Source organism: Palaemon carinicauda, chromosome 11 (assembly GCF_036898095.1).
Source record: "Palaemon carinicauda isolate YSFRI2023 chromosome 11, ASM3689809v2, whole genome shotgun sequence".
Taxonomy (NCBI): Eukaryota; Metazoa; Arthropoda; class Malacostraca; order Decapoda; family Palaemonidae; genus Palaemon; species Palaemon carinicauda.
This window is the reverse complement of record NC_090735.1, coordinates 71,432,817-71,454,377: the sequence shown is the minus strand read 5'-3', so window position 1 is coordinate 71,454,377 and position 21,561 is coordinate 71,432,817. Positions and strand designations below refer to the sequence as shown.

The window sequence follows — 21,561 nt, the reverse complement described above, 5'->3', positions numbered from 1 at the left end:
TGTCTTTTAGTACAGTACAGTATATCCTCTCCTTAGAAAGCAAAAAGATATGATAAATATGTATTCACAATGGATGCAGATGGTGCCACAGCCCTGTTGACCACAACTTGTCTGAAATATTTCCTCAAATGTTTTTACTTTCTTTTGACAATAAAAGTTTCCATGCTACTCATTCATAAAGTGTTGTCTATAAACCCTCTTAACTTCAACACATCTTTCAACGGTTGATTGTTTATTTTGCTTCCCTGTGATATTTGAGGAATTAATTGCTTTTTAATTCTAATGCACCTACCCCATATTCTAAATTTGAAAGAAGCTTTTGCAATCACTTTCTCTCTCCTTTTGAAACCTATTTGCTCTTGCAAACTGAATTCTGTTCAATATGGTAATATTTGGGGGGTTCTGCAATGTTCGGGATCCTCTTTTACTGATTACGTTCATATTCTTTGCAAATAAGATAATACAGGGCATTAATTTTTCTAATCGAAATAGAAAAGTTTCTAATTAGACATGAGAAAAATATTATTAAAGCTGTAAAACCCATCATATACAAATTTATGTACAGCATGAAAAGCCAAAACCTTTCTTATCAGTCACCGTGTATAAGTTGTGACAAAGGAAATTCCTAATCAAATCAATTAAATGGTATAAATTAAGACACTGTATGTTTCAAAAAATAACAGAGGAGAAAGAAATATAGATGCTCTGTTTCTGTAGTAAAAGTAGTATATTTTCAAATTTAATTGTTAAGAGATATTTAAAATGATAATTGTATTTTTGTTAGTGTTAATATACTTAAGATTTGGGCTTGGCAAAAATGGGTTTACATAATGGTTTTGCTCATCAAAAAGTAAATAGAGTTTGTGGATGCTTAAGTCTTATGTATAGCATAGTGGGAAAGAAAAAGATGGCCATTATGATGTAGATTTTACCCTTAATTATGTTCTTCATTTAGTATATTTATATACAGTAAAGGAAGTTCTTCATTTAATATATTTATATACAGTAAAGGAAGTCTTTTTGAGTTAGTACTTAGTTTTTATATTGATCTTCCTTTAACATATTCATGATCTATAAGAGGTATACCAGTCTCATAATAAACAACTCCTCAGGGCACATATGCAACTGTGTACAAAGGACGATCGCGGCTAACGGATAATTTAGTTGCTCTTAAAGAAATAAGGCTAGAGCATGAAGAGGGTGCACCGTGTACAGCAATCAGGGAGGTGTCTCTTCTTAAGGAACTCAAGCATGCAAATATTGGTAAGCTTTTTCTAAGTTCATTTACTGTTTTTCTTCTGCTAACATTGTAGCAAATAGAAAGTTCAACATTGAAAACTATTTTTAGGGGAACTGATGAAACATCTTTAAGGTAAAAAACCTTGAAAGAGAAATTTGATTCTCTCCTCATTGATAAAACAATGGACAAGCTCATTAACTTGAAACTGTATCAATTTTTCATTCATTTATGTATTTATTTTTTGAAGGACGATACATATTCATATCTTAGGTTCTAGTAGATTATTGTACACAAATGAGTTATTTGCATAATGCCTGACATATTTGTAGTGTTTTTGTGTATTTAAAATTCAGATATATTCTAAAGCCCTGTTTTTTAATAAACTTCCAAACTTTCCTTTTCAGTAACGTTACACGATATAGTACATACAGATAAGAGTCTAACCCTCGTCTTTGAGTATTTAGACCGTGATCTCAAACAGTACATGGATGAATGTGGAGCACAATTATCACTGAATAATGTTAAGGTTTGTATACAAGTGCACTTTATTGATGTTAATAAAAAATCACTCAGTATCTGTATCTATATCTTTAATTTCATTTTCAAATCTTCCTGTATCAGTTACTTACAGAATCTGTGTCCTTAATTTTATTTTCAGATCTACTACATCAGTTATATATCTATATCTTCAATTAATTTTATTTTCAGATCTTCTACATCAGTTATATATTTATATCCATAGTTTCATTTTCAGGTCTTCTACATCAGTTACAAATCTATATCCTAAATTTTATTTTCAGATCTTCCTATATCAGTTACTACGAGGACTGGCGTATTGCCACCAACGCAGAGTTCTTCATCGTGATTTAAAACCACAGAATCTCCTCATAAATGATCGAGGAGAATTAAAGGTACTGAATGTTTTCTTTGCTGGTGTCCCTTATTTTTAAAGGGATTTGTGAAATAGAATTTCGAATAATTGATAGTAGCTTTGCAGCAATTGTAAATTTAAAAAAAAAATTGTATAGTACAGTACTATGTTGTTATACATTGGTAGTTGTAACCAATCAAGTTTGTGTTCTTTTACTGTATGATTGTTGCATTTATATACAGGCCTCAGTTCAGCTAATTTTGTGGAAAGGAAAACCATGAGTTTTGCTTTTGCCTTATGTTACTAGCTATGCAAATTGCAAACAGTTGTAAATTTTAAGTATTAAATGTTGCACTGTATCAATTTATTATTATTAGTGTTATATAAAGCAGCACAATTTTCCTGTCATAATCATAATGCTTTGTAGCCTACACACTAAATGCATTCTAGTCTTAGGAATAGCTAGTCTGGGTGCAGTTAAATCTGTAAAATATTTCCAGTTACTAGTCTTGAATTAGGAAAAAATTATGTATTTAAAACAAAAAATTTTTAATGGGCTATCAATTACACACAAAAAGAAAAATTACATTACTCTATTTGGAATTTCTAATATTCCAAAACAGCATACAAATTCAAGATTTCCAGTTAAAATTTCATACATTACTTGTACAGTATAATGGTAAAACAAAGTGAAGGTAATTGTGCACAATTTCAGCAAGTTTCTTTTTCTCAAACTTTGAATTTGTTATTCCTTTGTCCACCCTGATGAGTCTAAAGTTTTCTTTAAACCATAAGTTGATTATAATACAGTAGTGTGGTATCACTAATTTACATAGTTATATTTACCTATAATCAGTTCTTTGGAGTAAAGGCCAATAACGTAGAAATGAGGTGCTACAATATGCAATAATTAGAAATTATTTTTATAAGTCTAGAGCATCTGTGGAAAAAAAATATTGCCTAGTAGTTTTGCATAGTTGCATTCATGCTCCTTAGGTATTTTCTGTTTATATACTTGACTAATCTGATCAATCTATTCTGGAGAAGTGTTTTGAATTTTTTCATTTTGCCTTGATTTGAGTATTGTTCTCCTGTCTGGTCTTCAGCTGCTGATTCTCTTCTTAATTTGTTGGACAGGAACTTACGGTCTATTAAATTTTTTTATTCCTGATCTAGATGTTAATTTCTGGCACTGTCGTTCAATTAGTTCTTTATGTATGTTGCATAAGATTTCTCATAATTTTAACTATATTTTACATTCAGATTTTCCCGGACAGTACCATCCTGTTCGTAATAATAGGTTTGCAGTTAATTCTAATAGTCAAGCTCAATACTACACAGTACTTTAGTAGTTTTATTCTAGCTGTGACTAAGTTGTGGAATGATCTTCCTAATTGGATGGTTGAGTCTGTAGAACTTAAAAAGTTCCAACTTGCAGCAAATGTTCTTATGTTGAACAGGCTGACATGTCTTTTTATAGTTTATATATTAAAAATCTGTTTTAATATTGTTACTGTTCTTAAAATATTTTGATTGTTCATAACTTCTCATATAGTTTATTTATTTCCTTTCCTCACTGGGTTATTTTTCCCTGTTGGAGCCCTTGGGCTTACAGCATCTTGCTTTTCCAACTAGGGGTGTTGCTAAGCTAGTAATTATATTACTATGAATACAGCTAAATGAAAGTTCATATCTGTGAAATACACATCTTTTTTTTTTCAAGAGATAAAATTATGAACAATTTCTGTGTATACTGATTTTGAAATACATTTACTATACACAGATTTGTATAGCATTTGAATTTTTGTCTCTCCTTTTACAGTTAGCAGATTTTGGTCTAGCACGGGCAAAATCTGTTCCAACAAAGACTTATAGTAATGAAGTAGTAACGTTGTGGTACCGGCCTCCTGATGTTCTCCTAGGTTCAACTGAGTATTCCACCCAAATTGATATGTGGTGAGTTGTTATTTTATGGTATCTTATCTACTCTGAACATTATGTATTTTTAGTGTATGGTACTTGGTCTAGAACAGAATGTATTATTCGTCTTATTTACCAATACCTCCTGCTTCTCTTGTGCGAGGTGATAAGAATTGCTGAACGCTTGATACCATTAAAATAAGTTTGTTAGTTACGTGACTCATATAATGTCTGGATTTTACATTAGTTTTATTTTTTCTTGATCAAATAACTAAAACTTTAGAAATTTTATTGAATGTCATTGTTTTGAATAAAGCTAAAAAAATACTGCTCTTAGAAAGGAATATTCTTACTACTTAAAACAAGTACCATATTTAAGTAATATTTGGTGAAAAGCTCCCCATGACCTAATTGCTGAACTCAAAAATAGAAGAAAACACTCAATTGAATATATATGATGGTTCTAAGTAACTTATGTTTTATATGCACACAAATCCCTCTAAAATATTTTCTTAGAATCTCTTTAGTTATTCAATTAAGTTTATAAGGAGCAATACTTTATCAAAGAAAACTTAGTAAAAATAAACCCTCTGTGAGGGCTAAGAATGTTAGCATAGTGATTAGCTTAAATTATTTATTACTGTACTCACTTTAATTAATAAGAATATAAAGTGCATGTCATAAAATATAGTCTATAACGTTAATTTCAACAATACTGTACCCAGCAAGACTCAATTAAAATATATTTGCTTTATTTTATAAACACTGCATTCTTACAATTGTTTATAATAAAACATGTATAAGTATGGTAAACTTAATTCTCCTCTTCCTTGACCCTCATATCTAAATATATATTGTCCAATTCATATGTCACATCAGGCATTACTAATGTACCATTTATAAAGTAAGAGATTTTTATGAGGAAGCAATTTAGTTGATAGTTAATTACAAAATGTAATTGATCTTATTTGTAAATGCCAATAATGCAATGATAAAATTTTTGCATATTAAAGGTTTGGTGTAATTGCTAGCATTATTAATCTTTGCTTATTTTCCCTTTTGCACATTTAAGAGAAATATATAATTCTTTACAGGGGTGTTGGATGCATAATGTACGAGATGATCAGTGGAAGGCCACTGTTCCCTGGTGCCACAGTAGAAGATGAACTTCATTTAATATTCCGCACGTTAGGTACTCCTACAGATAACACGTGGCCTGGAATATGCACTAATGAAGACTTCTTACAGTATTCATTTCCAACTTACAATGGAGAACCATTACTTGCAAAAGCTCCTAGACTTGCTCAAGATTCTGCACTTGGACTTTTAACAAAGTTCCTTCTGGTAAGTTTAATTATCCATTCACAAGTTTTCAGAGAACCATGACTAAATTTCATTGTGTGAAATTGTGGATCTTTTGTGAAAATGCCAATGCTGTTTCCAAGAAACTGTATCAAAATAACAGTTCATTTGCTCTCCTCTACCTATCTGTTAAAGTACTTTTAACTCCCTTTCTGAGAATTACTGTATTGGTATATAAATTAGAAATGTATCTCTTATGTTTTTAAACTTATTTACAATGAAACTGTGTTTAATTTTCTACTTCATAGCTGTGAAATTCTCATTTAGCTTTTGATTTCTCAGATTGTTATATTACTTGCAAATATAACAATTCTTTTAAAATAATTTATTACTGAAATTAATGGAGTAGTTTGGTCTTAAATTTTAACGTATATTATTCACAGGGTAATTTTAAACAATGCTTAAGAAAAATTGTTGGATTTAATTAGAATGTATTTTAAATGCATTTATTCTAACCTATTGCTAGTTATGTTACAAACATATCATCCAGCAGTAGTCACGTGGATAATTAGATCTACAGTAGTTCTTAGCATTTTACAGGTATCATACTATTAAAATATTTCACCTTCACTTAGGCACATTCCTCTTCAGCTATAAGCATATTGTTACAACCTCTTCCCATGAGGAACAACTGCTCTTGCCTGACTACTTTTTTACCTATTGCTCATCTAGAAACACAAGTACAGTACTTTTTTTTACATTATCATAGAAGAGAACTTTGCCTTTTTTAATGTTTCTAAGGCTTTAAGGCAGGTTTATTTTTACATAAAAAAAGAGAAGTGCATCAATCTTGTTTCCTAATTGTAATGGGTTAGGCCTCTACAGAAATGTTCCTTGCTGTATATTTTTAAGCTCTGGCTATAATGTTTTTAATGGTTTTAATTTATTGTGCTCTTGAGTGTTTGCTGCAGAACCTAAATATTTCCCCCATTCAAAAGAAAATTCCTTCAGTAGAATAATTATACTGTATAAGAGATTCCCTATATAAGAATGAGATGTGTTCCAACAATAGGATCTCAAATTGACTTAACAGTTCTGAAGTCTTGCATTAAATTCCAACTCATAGCCGCCGCCCCCCCCCCCCCCCCCCCCACACACACACACACCCACCCCTCCCTAGTTTCCTGTCAGCTGGTCTTGAGGATACTAGTGAGCTAATTTACATATGTATCGAGAATTGCTTCAGTTATTTCTTAATAATCAACATAATCTAATACTTTAAAAAAAGTAATAACATTGATTGCTTCACAGATTTTTATCTAAGAGACTTATTATTTGAACCAATGAAACCAAAATTATCCAGGTTGCTTTCTATTCATGGGTTTGGACTTTTACACAGTTTTTTTTTCCATTTCCTTTGCTTTATTCTTTTTCTACTTTATTTTCATAGGGTTTAGATCTTCATATATACCCCTTTTTCTTAATTTTATGCACCTTTCTAGTGACAACCTTCATACATATTGTTCCTCTTACCTTCTTCTCACCAACCTGTCTCAGGTTTGAAGTCTCCTTCTATATTTCAGCTCCTCTTAGCTCTCTTTCTAACGGCATTTTAATTAATTGTATTCTATTCTTGGATATCAGCATTTGACTTTCTGCAGGAATTGCCTTCTTTTTCCTTTTACTGTAATACTCTATCTTAGTCTTTCAAAGAGACCTAACGTAAGTCAGATTTTTTACCTTTAAAGTAACTTAGATATTGGTAAAACCACATAACTTGGATTTAAATTTTTTTATTTAATATTTAAGGAGAGTAACGTAGAGTCAGAACTGACGCAAAGAGGAGTTTTACTGTAATCTTAAAATCTGCCAAAAATACTGTACAGCAGTCCAGAAACATACATCCTAAGCTTTTGTTTTTTACAGATAGGATAATCTAGCAATATTTTTCCAAATTGTAGGTACCTGATACTTCATATGCATTTTGTTAAAATGTATTGTTAAGGCAAGATCATAATGGAATGTGGAATGTTTTAAGGTTCTAGATCTTTGTTCATTGTTGAACAAGAAGTACAGTGTTCCTATATTGTTTCCTTTACCTATAAATTTCTCTATTGGTATCTAAAACAAAAGTATTTATTTATTTTATTTTATAACTATTCCATGTTATTTTATTTATTTATAGTATGAGGCTAAGAAAAGGATCTCTGCTGCTACTGCACTGAATCACTCGTTTTTCGAGTCATTAGGCCACACTGTACATACCTTAAAGGACCGTAAGTATAAAAATATATTAATACCATAGTTTCCTACTCAGATTCAAATACCATAGTTATCAACTCAAATTCATATACTGTACACTTCTAACTTGCATACAGTATATTAAATTAATTAGTCCTGAAAGTGTATAAGGTCTTGAATTCCACTAACAATGAATTCCTTGAGGTCTAGAATTCCACTAACATTGAATTTCTTATTTTCATACTTACCAGTAATCTGGATACAGACAGTATTTTATGTGCTTGTAAATTTTGATGTTATGTCTTCTGACAAAACATTTATCAAGTGGACACATGTTAAAAATTAAAATAAAACCTAATAATTTCACTAGGTTCAACAGTATATGAAAGTGAAAAATTTTCTATGCCAGCCCTTGAAGCCTGAATTTGATGATCAAATAAATAAGGTATGCAAATATAATGCCATGAGTTGTGTAGAGCTCAACTTTTTATGTACAGTATACAGCAAAACTGGTAATACCTGTATTCAGTGATTTTTGTTCAAAAGCCACATTTCTAATGAGACTAGGTTCCCAGGACGAAGCATTTTGAAACTTGCGCTCAATAAAAGATACAGTTCATTAACCATGAATATTGGATTATATTTATCATCAAAATGTTGGCTAGATCGTTAAGGAAAAATTAACCCAATAATCTTTATGATGATAATAAAAAAAATAATTACCTAATGATGTATACTATACCTAGACTTTGGAGAAATTTCACAAATCATACTTTATGCCAGATAAACACCCTTTATAAGTTACAAGATTTGATGCAAATATTTATTGCTGCTATCTGACATATAGCCATGCCATAGTATGTTATAAAGTCAAGGCTCCAGAGATAATTTTCTGTTGTAGAATCTGTACACTCTAGCTGCGGGTGAATATGTCAGACCTGATTATAGACTTCCGTTCGTAAATTAAAAGTAAATAACAAAGGTAGAATTAAACGGATTTTGACGTAGGAAAAATCTACTTTTGGGTGAGATAGCCATGTTGTCCTGATGGAAGGTTCTTCCGGCAGCTTCCTACTGTATGATATTTTTGCAAGTGATATTACAAGAGAACTACCATCAGGTATCACGGTGATCTAACCCCCGGAACGACTATCCTAAGATATCGTGTATAATCAGGGACATATCCGTAGATAACCATAGATATCTGCACCCCTCGAGAGATTAGACCTGTATAGGTAGCATTGACTATATCCAAAGCTATGGCTTATAATAATTTACTGCAAGTTTCGAAACCACGACCCTAACTAACTTTTGCTTTATACACAAAACGATATAAGCAAATTGAGGTAACTTAGAATTCATATCCCAAATGTATATAAATTGTTACCATTAGACTATAAAACTAACTTTAAATCATTTTCCCTCTTCCCACTCTCCAGACTCCATCTACACTGACACTAACATGAATAGTCTCATGGAGTCATGGTATTCGAAGGGATTCGTGCTACATCAACGTATTTCATTTTTGTTCTGAAATATTATTCTAGCACAATTTTTTTAAACGATCTATTTTTAAATGATAAAATTTTACACAACAATGTACCAACATTGTCTCATACATGGACATGTTTATAGAATGAAATGTACGTTTTATTAGTAAGAGGCAACTTAGGAACAATGCTTGTCCGATGCAAAAATAAAAGTATCACCAGTTTTGCTGTATACTGTACAGTGAATTGTTGAATTATTTTTCAAGCGCTGTTCTGTACAGTAAACCAAGGGATTTACTGGATTTCAGAAAATTTGGACATAATCTGAAAATTCTCATGGATATCTTGAAAATGCAGGACACATGGAAAAATATATCCAAAAATTTTTTTCATATAATTTAAAGGAATAGATGCTTAATCCGAATGCATGGAAAATTAATTTCATCTATCCATCCATCTACCATGGCACGTCCCCAAATTTTGGTAGGTAGCCGACATTAAAAAAGAAACAAAAGGGGATTTTTTTCTTTCTAATTGTTCCTCTTTGCATGATGGACTCGGCAGAGTTTGGTTGGTACTGTTCATTTGCCACAGCCCACCCTCCAACGTTTTCCACCACAAATGAAGCTTCATATGCTGAAAACCCTATTGCTGCTAATTAGCAGTCACCAAGGTGACTCAAGGTAGCAGCAGGGCCTATTGGAACTGCGTCAGAATCACTTGCCTTTCATTTCTATTTCTAGCACGCTCATTTGCCTCTCACACACCTATCCTTCTGTCGCCTAAGGTTTTCTTCACTCCATCCACCGACCCAAACCTTGGCCTTCCTATTGCACTTTTCCCATCAACTCTTGCATTCATCACATTCTTCAGCAGACGACCATTTTCCATCCTCTGCATGGCCAACTCACCTCAACACATCCATATCTACTCTAGCTGGTAATTCATTTCTCACTCCTGATCTTACCCTCACTACTTCTTTCCTAACCCTATCCAGTCGAGATACACCAGCCATACTCTTCAGAAACTTCAATGCAAACACATTCGATTTCTGTCTCCGTCACAACCTCCCCACAACTACGATCCGTACATCACAGTTGGTACAACCCTCTATTCTTCACCACTCCCTTCACTGCCGTCAACACTTTACATCCTTCATTCACTCTCTGGCATACATCTGCCTCCACTCCATTTGCAGTCGTAGCAGATCCCAAGTACAGTAATGCCTCACAACACGAAATTAATTCGTTTTGGAGTGGCTTTCGTAACGTGATTTTTTTCGTATTGTAAGTCACATTTTACGTGTAAATCTCTTAATTCGTTCCAAACCCTACAACACACCACATTAAATCTTATAATAAAGCTACAGTATACCCACAATGAAATACTGTACAGCCAAATACATTTGAACCAATCAATATACCTAAACTGATTGTTAATATCTGTAAATTAAGTAGTTATTAGAACATAATGTAATAATAAATAGTGTACATATACAAAATATACAGTACCATATGTACTGCACTATTATAGTTATCCCTACTATAGACTACAGCTACATTTTGTATTGTGTCAACCAATTTTCTTCAACTTTTTTTTTTTAATGGGTGACTATTTTGTTTGGCCTGGCTGGCAAATCTCTTTTCTTAAGCATGAAACATTTCTCGCAAAGTGAGTCATAAAAATATTCGCATCTCGTTTGGCAGCGTGAAAAAATTTTATTGGCAGATTCTTTTGTGAAGAGAGATATGACTGGACTTGAACTGATCTACTTTCTCAGGTAACTCCAATCAATCTAGCACCACCCTCCCTTCCTGTGCATCTCATAACCTTACTCTTACCCACATTAACTTTCAACTTCCTTCTCCCGCACATCTTTCCAAACTCTGTCACTAATCACACAGCTTCTCCTTCGAGTCAGCAACCAATACAGTATCATCTGCAAACAACAATTGATTCACCTCTCACTCATGATCACCCTCATCTATCAGTTTCAATCCTAGACCAAGCACTCAAGCAATCACCTCTGTTACATTTCCATCAATTAAAAGAAAAAAAAAAATTACCATTGCAACATCACACATCCGTGTCTCAGTCCCACCCTCATAGTAAAGGAATTAACAGTGGTTCAGTGACTACTGTCAATGACCTGCTATGCCATTGTTTCTTTTATTTTTATTATTTTCTTTCGTTGTGTTTTTGGCGTAAATTTGAGGTTTAGCAATTTTATAATCTTAAATCTGCACTCTTTGGTGTAGATGCAACAGTTCCTCCTTTACTTAAACCAGATGGCTCAGTCACTCACTGTCCAAAGGAAAAGGCAACCCTTTTGGCTGATGTTTTTGACAGTAAACAGAGTAATTAAAAACTTGAACTTCCTCATTCCTGTTTTCCTGAGGCTAAACTAACTAGTTTAGCTTTTCGATCTCGTGAGATTAAAGCTCTGTTGATGGACCTTGATGTCTATGGAGGTGTAGACCCAAATGGTATTTTTCCTTTGTTTTATATAAAGACAGCAGATTTCTTAGCTCCAAAGTTATCTGTTATTTTGCGCAAGTTAGCAAGAAGAGGAGCTTTTAGCACTTGTTGGAGAATTGGTAATTTTACTCCTCTATGTAAATGTGTTTGTGGTAGCTCAAGTCCCACTGATTACCCCCAATTTCCATATTATCTAAAGTTTTTGAACGTCTTCTGGCAAAACGTCTTAATAGGTTTGCTGAAGGTAATCATCTACTCCTTAGTTTGCAATTTGGTTTTCGTAAAGGCCTTGGAGCATGTGATGCCCTTCTTATAATCTCCAATGCTGTACAGAAATCCCTTGATTGTGGTCAGGAAGTTCGTATGATTGGCCTTGATTTTAGTGCTGCCTTTGACCGTGTTAATCATGACGCCCTTGTTTTCAAACAGAAACAGTTGGGAGTGGGTGGGTTGTTTCGTAGCATTATCATTGATTTTTTAAGTAATAGATGTCAAAGAGTTGTTGTTGATGGGCACCATAGTGAGTATAGGAATGTGTTATCCAGTGTTCCACAGGGTAGTGTTCTTGGCCCATTACTTTTCATACTATATACACATGACATGTGGTTTGGCCTAGAAAACAAGCTTGTTGCATATGCAGATGATGCTACTCTCTTTGCATCAATTCCATTCCCTGAATGTAGATCTGGGGTTGGTGAATCCCTTAACAGAGATTTAGCTAAAATTAGTGCATGGTGCAAATTATGGGGTATGAAGTTGAATCCTAACAAAACTCAAAGTATGATTGTAAGTAGGTCAAGGACGGTGGCTTCTCAACATTCGGATCTCAGTATTGATAATGTTTCTTTAAATTTGTATGACTTTCAAAATTTTAGGTATGATTCTCGACAGCAAATTTACTTTTGAGAAACACATTAGGTCTGTGTCTTCTTCAATTGCACAATAAATTGGCTTATTGAGAAAGTCTTACAAGATTTTTGGTGATCAATCTATTCTGAGGAAGTGCTTTAATTCTTTCATTCTACCTTGTTTTGAGTATTGTTCTCCTGTCTGGTGTTCAGCTGCTGATTCTCATCTTAATTTGTTGGACAGAAACTTACGGTCTATTAAATTTCGTATTCCTGATCTAGATATTAATCTTTGGCACCGTCGTTCAATTAGTTCATTATACATGTTGCATAAGATTTTTCATAACTCTGACCATCCTTTACATTCAGATCTCCCTGGACAATTCTATCCTGTTCATAATACTAGGCAGGCTGTTAATTCTAATAGCCAGGCCTTCTCCATCATGAGGCTCAATACTACACAGTATTCTAGAAGTTTTATTCCAGCTGTTACCAAGTTGTGGAATGATCTTTCTAATCGGGTAGTTGAATCAGTAGAACTTCAAAAGTTCAGAGTTGGAGCAAATGTTTTTATGTTGACCACACTGACAGGAGTCTTTTTATTGTTTATATATGACATATCTGTTTTTGACGTTGTTAATAGTTTATATAGGACATATCTGTTTTGACGCTGTTACTGTTCTTAGAATGATATACAGTATTGTTAATTTATTCTCATCATTTATTTATTTCCTTGACTCACTGGGCTATTTTTTCCTGTTGGAGCCCTTGGGCTTATAGCATCTTGCTTTTCCAACTAGGATTGTAGCTTGGCTAGTAATAATAATAATAATAATAATAATAATAAAGGGTATTTTAATTTTAAAGGAAGGGCTTTATTATTTAGTTATTTCCATGCATTTTCAAGGTAGTCAGTTTGACATGAATATTTTCAATGTGGATTGCAATTTAGACATATTTTGTCACATTATTCTTACAATTTATTTTTTATTTTTCAGAGGACTCTATTTTCTCATGTCCAGGACTGATGCTCACTCGGGATCATAACCACAAGGTGACGAATGGTGGCCAAGCTAAAAGCAGACGCCAAAGTATGCATTTTTGAAATTTGCCAAAAATACCTCCTCACCGATTCTGGATTAAGGACCAATGAAAGGCCTTGGACCATTACAAACAAGGGGCCCTTATATAACCTAAAGAGATTGGAAAAATTGAACACTGGGATGATATTAATTAAATATACAATAGTGTAAATGAAATGTACTTTCAGACTTATATTTCTCAAACATTCCTAATGAAACACTCCAGAAAATATATTCCTCTGAACTGGAATAAAAGTTTCGAAACACCTGTGCACATGTCAGTTTTGATCAGAGGCTCATCCACTGACAAGAGTCAGTGGAGTGATGATTCGATCATGAAAGTTCCAAGGTGGTGTTATGCATTGATGAAAAATGGGAAGACATTTAGGTGTTCGCTACTGTATCAGTAGACTATCTTTGCCAGTTTAGCGGGGTTTCTAGAACCTTTAGTTTCATCCGTAATCTTTCAAATGTTTAGTAATATTCAGTCATTTCAGTTTAGATTCAGATCAAAACCCTCCAAAAAGTTTAGAGTCATACTGACATTGTTTCCGGTAAATCATATTCAAAAAGTTGATCACTATTGTCGGGTAGTGTGATCTGCTGGTCAGAATAAAGTAAAACTGCCGACTCTTGGAAGTGATTATCTTTTTGCTGCTCTACAGAAATGGAGGAAGGAAACATTTCTACTATAATCTGTCTCCCTAGATATTCACCACACAGGATGTATTTACAGTAATGAAACAGCTGTGATGATTCGCTCAATTTACATATGAAATTTGTAATATGTACTGTAATTGTCAGTTCTTTGTAAAAGACAAGCATCTGGACAATAACATCACTGAGATTCTGGCTAGAAATTTGTATGCATTGATTTGTTCATGAAGGGCAATAAAGCTAAGTGATTCAGTATGATGTTGATTTTGCCCTATTACTCTCTCATGGATTTCATATAAACCTTATGTGCAATTTATAGTACTTCAATTTCTTGTGCTGAATTTATTATTACCAAGCAAGTTTCATTCTTTCATTACCATTATATTTGGTTGCCCTAAAGGCACTTCCTAATAGTATATTATGTTGAAGATTGTGATATATGACTTGTTAAAGTTAAAAGTACCTTATATAATGTCCTTGTTTGACACCTAGAAATTTATTTTGATACATTTTCCCTGTATGTGTTATGTGGACATACTAAATTCAATTCAGACTCTTGTACCTGACAAAATCTGTTTTATACTTTTGAGCTGGTACAATGCGACTGATTCCTGGTTGTCATCAGGTTTATTGTCTGCAATAACTCTTCGGTTGTTCATATACCTTAGAGGTTTAGCTGTCACATGAACAATTTAAATCTCTCAAGTACTTAATGTTTAATATGTATAGCAAAAGCAAAAAAAAAGAATAGATGAGCGTACATTTACCATTATGATATGCCCTTCTGTCTTTAGCTACATCATTGATAGTGACATACTGAAGAAAGTTTTAGACTAAAATAAATAGCTCATGCATTCCAAACTGCTTTCATACACTGAACCTTCTTTCTTTTGTATACTCTTTATTTTTGTTCGGCATTTTTTTCTTCTGGACTTGGCCATATTCAGTGCCAATTTCTTATGTCTGGGTTTGGTCATATTGATGGCTATTGATACATAAACTTGTTCCATTTACAAACATGAACAGCTCAATACCTCAAAGACTGTCTGACATCAACCTGTACATTGATCTGAAATTTCAAGCATAAGTAATAATTACACAATGTTAAGATTTTAAGCCTTATTTAAGCAGGTAGGCTGGACATTTTTATAATTATTAAATAAAGAAAAGGCAATTTTCCTTAAAAACTGACATTCTCCACATATAGGACATTGAACAATTATTTCTTTATGGGCAGCAGAATATTAAATTTGCCAACAATCATAAGGATGAACCAATTCTATTTTTAACAGGTGTCTGACTACTGTATATTTTCAACTATTTTATCATAGGTTGAAGAATGGCATGACATGTGTCAATGATGTGTCCAAAATGAATAAATAAAACTTTAAATATGCCTTTCCTTGGAATTATCCTGATATAATCTTTATTATTTACTATTTTTGCATTAAATTTATGGAAACCACTTCCTTACGCTATTTTGACATTATGAGTATCCTAGTTAAGTTCTGTACCCCTTAAACAAGAAGTCAAAATCACCTAGGCTTACCTACAATAGTTTCCTGGGAGCAAATTGTCATTCTGTATACAGTACAAAATGGGAATAAATATATTGCTTACAAATATAAATACAGGTACATAAATTTTTAAGATGTCAGTATTTCCTTTATAATATATTAAAGTATTCTGCATTGTGCTCACACTGTCTACAAGAAATATCCTGACTAGCTAGCTATTTAATACTAGAATGTAAAATTTAAATGGCAATTTTACTGTGAACTAGTACTGAATGATTTGTACTCTACCTAACATCTGCAGATGCATTAAATTATGTATTTTGCAACTTAATTTTTCAAACTAATGTACAATATAAGCCTTATTATTGACAGTTCCTGCTGTACAGCTACTATAAGATGAAGTGTTTTCCATGCACTTACTCTCATTCCTTCCATGTTACCACTACCTGTAGATAAGTGACAATTTGTCCTAAATTGTATTTTTCCTAGCTATACAAACCCGTAATCATTTAATATAGGAATTCGCTTCAGCTCATCTGAAACAGCCGAAGATAAAGAAAATCAGACATTTGGGCTGATTAGTTGGCTGGCGGAATGGGGCGGAGCTTTGCCCCCCACCGCCAGCCCGCTTTCCTCATTCAAACACTTTAGGCTGAATGTGGAACATGGGAGGGGTGGTAGAGGCGGGCATTTATATTAAATGATTACGGGTTTGTATAGCTAGGAAAAATACAATTTAGGACAAATTGTCATTTGTTCCGACGTGATATACAAACCTCAATCATTTAATATAGGAAGACTCACAGGTTGGTGGAAGGTTTAACTTTGCTGCTTGTGAACAGCTAACTGCCCGGATATAGACCTAGTCTTAAATGAAAGCGGAGGACTAAATCTATCTACCCGTCTCTTGACCCGACATGATGGTGGGGTCTGAGAGACTGGGAGCCGGGTCGCGCGATGGGTAAGAGCATTGCGCGACCTGAGAGCGTGAATGTAAGAGACTCTCAACCCTAGGGTCACAGTGACTGGATGAAATTAACCATAAAAATCAAGACGAGACTTTTCTGGCCCGGAGGAACTGGTGAGGTCAGACAAAAGCTTGAGCTGCTACCATAGGGCCAAGAACAAAGCTGTCCAAGGACTTAAGCGTAAACTCCCTCAAGTAAAAGGCCGTAAAGGTGGTCTGGCGTTTCCAAACGCCAGCCTTCAGCACTTAGCCCACTGCAAGATTTTTCTTGAAAGCGAGTGTGGGGGCAATGCCCCTGATCTCGTGAGCTTTAACCCTAGCTGGTGCTTGGACTCTTGAGGAAGTCTCATATGCCTTGCTGATGGTTTCACGGATCCAGAAGGATATCGTGTTCCTCGACACCTCCCTCTTGGCTCTGCCAGTGCTAACGAAGAGTCATCGACATTCAGGTCTGAGATGCCGAGTTCGCTTAAGATAGCGCCGGAGACACCTGACGGGACAGAGAAGCCTCTCACCTGAACCGCCACTCGCCGCATCTGGTAAAGAAGGAATATTGAAGGCCTCGAACCTGGGATCGTGGATCGCTGGGTTCTGAGTCTTGGCCACAAACTAAGGGCACAAAACTCAAGGAGATCTCCTTCCTACCCTCTGCATGAGTGACATTACAAGAGAGGCCGTGTAACTCCACGACTCTCTTCGCCGATGCTAAGGCTAGCTGAAAAGCAGTCTTAAGGGTCAAGTGCCTGTCTGAGGTCCGGCTCAAGGGTTCGTACGGAGCAAGAGTAAGAGACCCTAGAACTAAAGTGACATCCCACTGGGGAATTCTAAATTCCCTCGGGGGACACGACTGTTCGAAGCTCTTAATGAGCATAGAAATCTCCAGGGCGTTGGAGATATCTATGCCCTTCAGATGGAACACCATTGCAAGGGCAGATCTGTACCCTTTAATGGCAGAAACCGAAAGCTTATCTCTGCGAAGAAAGACTAGGAAGTCTGCGATCTGAGTCAGAAAGGCTCCGACCGAGAGATGCCCCTTCCACTACACCAATCACAGAAGACCAACCACTTCCCCTGGTAGATTGAGGAGGAGGATCTTTTAAGGTACCCTGACATCTCTCTCGCAGCGAGTCGCGAAAAGCCTCGTGTTCTGAGGAGATGCTGGATAGTCTCCATATGTGAAGTCAGAGCGACTGCACCGACTGGTGGTACCTGCTCGACAAGGGTTGCCAAAGGAGATTGGGCCAGTGTGGTAGCTTTCTCGGTGCCTCGACCAGGAGCGACAACAGATCGGGAAACCACGCCTTGTGGGGCCATAGGGGAGCAATGAGTGTCACCCAGAGTCCTGGGGTTACTAGGACCCGGAACAGGACTGCGCGAAGCAAGCAAAAGGGGGGAAACGCATAGCAATCCAGTAGATCCCAAGGATGTTGCAGTGTGTCCTTGAACGCAGCCGCGGGATCTGGTACTAGAGAGCAAAACACGGGAAGCTTGGCGTTGTGCCGTGTTGCGAATAGGTCAATGCATGGTTCTCCCCAGAGGTCGAGTACTCGACTCGCGACCCAAGGGTGAAGAGACCATTCCGCCCCTATTACCTAGTTTCTACGACTTAGGGCGTCTGCCAGAACATTTCTCTTGCCTGGAATGTACCTGGCTGACAGAGTTACATGTTGACTCTCTGCCCACAGAAACACCTGCCTCGTCAACTGCTGCAAGAGATGTGAGAGCGTGCCCCCTTGCTTATTGACGTAAGCGACCACGGACGTGTTGTCGCTCATCAGCACTACCGAATGCTCTCTCAAACGGGCCTGGAAATGAAAGCGTGCTCTTGAGACTACCATCATTTCCAGCACATTGATGTGCAGGTGTTTCTCCTCTTCCGACCACACACCTGACACAACTAAGTCGTCCAGGTGTGCACCCCAATCTCCCATGGATACATCTGTGAACAGACGGAACTGAAGTGGAGGAGGGTTTATGAGAAACCCTCTCATGAGATTCTCCTCATTTAGCCACCAAAGGAGAAAGGAGATACTGTACAGTGAACCCTCGTTTATCGCGGTAGATAGGTTCCAAACCCGGTCGCGATAGCTGAAAATCCGCGAAGTAGGGACACCATATTTACGTATTTATTTAACATGTATATTCAGACTTTTAAAACCTTCCCTTTACGTAGTACTGTTAACAAACTACCCTTTAATGTACAGAACACTTAATGCACGTACTACAGTACCCTAAACTAAAACAGGCACAAATATTAAAGGAGATTTTATATCATGCATTTCCTAAACACGCCATAATGTTTTTCTTTATGACGCCGCCTGAAATGGAAACCTTCCATTCGTTTACTGTACTGTACGCTCCATCTTCGATCGTAATAAACAAACGAAGGCATTAAACGCGCATGATGAAAGTGATAAATAATGATATTAAAAGCTTTTATTAAATATGTTATTACAAATATTATTTACCGTATCAGATTTTTACAGTAAGGCAGATATGCGAGAAATATTTACCAAAGGTAAGGAGGTGAATGTTGCTTTTATAGATCTGGAGAAAGCGTATGATAGAGTTGATAGTGAAGCAATGTGGTATGTGATGAGGTTATATGGAGTTGGTGGAAAGTTGTTGCAAGCAGTGAAAAGTTTCTACAAAGGTAGTAAAGCATGTGTTAGGATAGGAAATGAAGTGAGTGATTGGTTTCCGGTGAGAGTGGGGCTGAGACAGGGATGTGTGATGTCACCGTGGTTGTTTAACTTGTATGTTAATGGAGTGGTGAGAGAGGTGAATGCTCGAGTGCTTGGACGAGGATTAAAACTGGTAGATGAGAATGACCATGAATGGGAGGTAAATCAGTTGTTGTTTGCGGATGATACTGTACTGGTTGCAGACACAGAAGAGAAACTTGGCCAATTAGTGACAGAATTTGGAAGAGTGTGTGAGAGAAGGAAGTTGAGAGTTAATGTGTTTAAGAGTAAGGTTATGAGATGTATGAGAAGGGAAGGTGGGGCAAGGTTGAATGTCATGTTGAATGGAGAGTTACTTAAGGAAGTGGATCAGTTTAAGTACTTGGGGTCTGTTGTTGCAGCAAATGGTGGAGTGGAAGCAGATGTACGTCAGAGAGTGAATGAAGGTTGCAAAGTGTTGGGGGCAGTTAAGGGAGTACAGTAGTAAAAAATAGAGGGTTGGGCATGAATGTAAAACGAGTTCTATATGAGAAAGTGATTGTACAAACTGTGATGTATGGATCGGAGTTGTGGGGAATGAAAGTGACGGAGAGACAGAAACTGAATGTGTTTGAGATGAAGTGTCTAAGGAGTATGGCTGGTGTATCTCGAGTCGATAGGGTTAGGAACGAAGTGGTGAGAGTGAGAACGGGTGTAAGAAATGAGTTAGCAGCTAGAGTGGATATGAATGTGTTGAGGTGGTTTGTCCATGTTGAGAGAATGGAAAATGGCAGTCTGCTAAAGAAGGTGATGAATGCAAGAGTTGATGGGAGAAGTACAAGAGGAAGGCCAAGGTTTGGGTGGATGGATGGAGTGAAGAAAGCTCTGGGTGATAAGAGGATAGATGTGAGAGAGGCAAGAGAGCGTGCTAGAAATAGGAATGAATGGCGAGCGATTGTGACGCAGTTCCGGTAGGCCCTGCTGCTGCCTCCGATGCCTTAGATGACTGCGGAGGTAGCAGCAGTAGGGGATTCAGCATTATGAAGCTTCATCTGTGGTGGATAATGTGGGAGGCTGGGCTGTGGCACCCTAGCAGTACCAGCTGAACTCGGTTGAGTCCCTTGTTAGGCTGGAATAACGTAGAGAGTAGAGGTCCCCTTTTTTGTTTGTTTCTTTTGTTGATGTCGGCTACCCCCCAAAATTGGGGGAAGTGCCTTGGTATATGTATGTATGTATCTATATAAAATCCTACATACGTAGCAAAGCAGGAAAACAATTTTTTTTCTTTTTTTTTTTTGGCGTTTAACAACAATAACAAACTGCCGCTAATGACCGAATGATAATTTACGAGAGAGAGAGAGAGAGAGAGAGAGAGAGAGAGAGAGAGAGGAGCACGACCTGAGCTAGCACGCTATCCGACCCCGGGTCGCCTCAGGGAGCGTATTGCTCCGCCTGAGGTCACCCCCATAGAAAACGGGAATAGGGTAAACTACACAAAATTCTGGTCGGTTGGGAAGAGTTACCAGTAACTCCCAAGAAAGTACTGTAGTTCTAGGTAAGTACTCCGTGTTGGAACAAACAAGTTTTTTTCTTTTTTTCTTTTTTTTGGCGTTTAATCAACAATAACAAACTGCTGCTAATGACCGAATGATAATTTACGAGAGAGAGAGAGAGAGAGAGAGAGTTGTTTTAAATGTAATACGTAAACAAGAAAATGTGATAGGTTATAACATGCACGTATATTCAGACTTTTAAAACCTTCCCTTTACGTAGTACTGTTAACAAACTACCCTTTATTGTACAGAACACTTAATGCATGTACTACAGTACCCTAAACTAAAACAGGCACAAATATTAAAATGTTAGAATATTAAAGTAGTATAAAAAAATAAAGATTGTTACTGTACTCACCACGAAAGAAGTTGAAGAAAAACTTGAATGATGATGGCGATGAATTTGCTGCACAGTAGAAATGATGATGATGTCTTCTACTGTGCAGCCAATGATAGTATTTTACGTCTCTTCAGACGGAGGTGTCTTTTCCTGGGACACCTCTTCAACTTCTTCCTGGGACACTTCTTCAATTTCTTCCGAAGGCATAGTAGCAGGAGGAACTGGCTCTTTTTCGCGAGGCTGGAAGAACATTGTGATCGGAAGTTACTGCCGCTGCTTCTTTTTTCGCTCGAAGAGCATCTTGTAGGGAGTCATGTCTTCATCGATTTTGTTGCAGAATTGCATAGAACGAACCATATCCTCGTCCCACTCTTGCAACAATTCTTTCAACT

General features: G+C 36.1%; 2 protein-coding genes across 7 annotated transcripts in view; one reads left to right on the top strand and one right to left on the bottom strand.

Annotated features, from left to right (window-relative positions):
* Window positions 1-14,381, top strand: part of LOC137650066 (cyclin-dependent kinase 17-like) — a 270,741-nt gene extending 256,360 nt beyond the window's left edge. For all 6 annotated transcript variants that reach the window (XM_068383121.1, XM_068383120.1, XM_068383115.1 and 3 more), the window contains 7 exons: window positions 1,113-1,263; window positions 1,645-1,766; window positions 2,041-2,151; window positions 3,934-4,067; window positions 5,126-5,375; window positions 7,519-7,609; window positions 13,389-14,381. In XM_068383121.1, the coding sequence (XP_068239222.1) occupies window positions 1,113-1,263; window positions 1,645-1,766; window positions 2,041-2,151; window positions 3,934-4,067; window positions 5,126-5,375; window positions 7,519-7,609; window positions 13,389-13,495 (966 nt within the window). In that variant the 3' untranslated portion in view covers window positions 13,496-14,381. The remainder of the gene's footprint in view (window positions 1-1,112; window positions 1,264-1,644; window positions 1,767-2,040; window positions 2,152-3,933; window positions 4,068-5,125; window positions 5,376-7,518; window positions 7,610-13,388) is intronic.
* Window positions 14,382-18,205: 3,824 nt separating this feature from the next.
* On the bottom strand, window positions 18,206-18,604 carry LOC137649317 (uncharacterized). Its single transcript, XM_068382300.1, has one exon. It carries the CDS (start codon window positions 18,602-18,604, stop codon window positions 18,206-18,208), a length of 399 nt encoding a protein of 132 aa, XP_068238401.1.
* Between the last annotated feature and the right edge of the window lie 2,957 nt (window positions 18,605-21,561).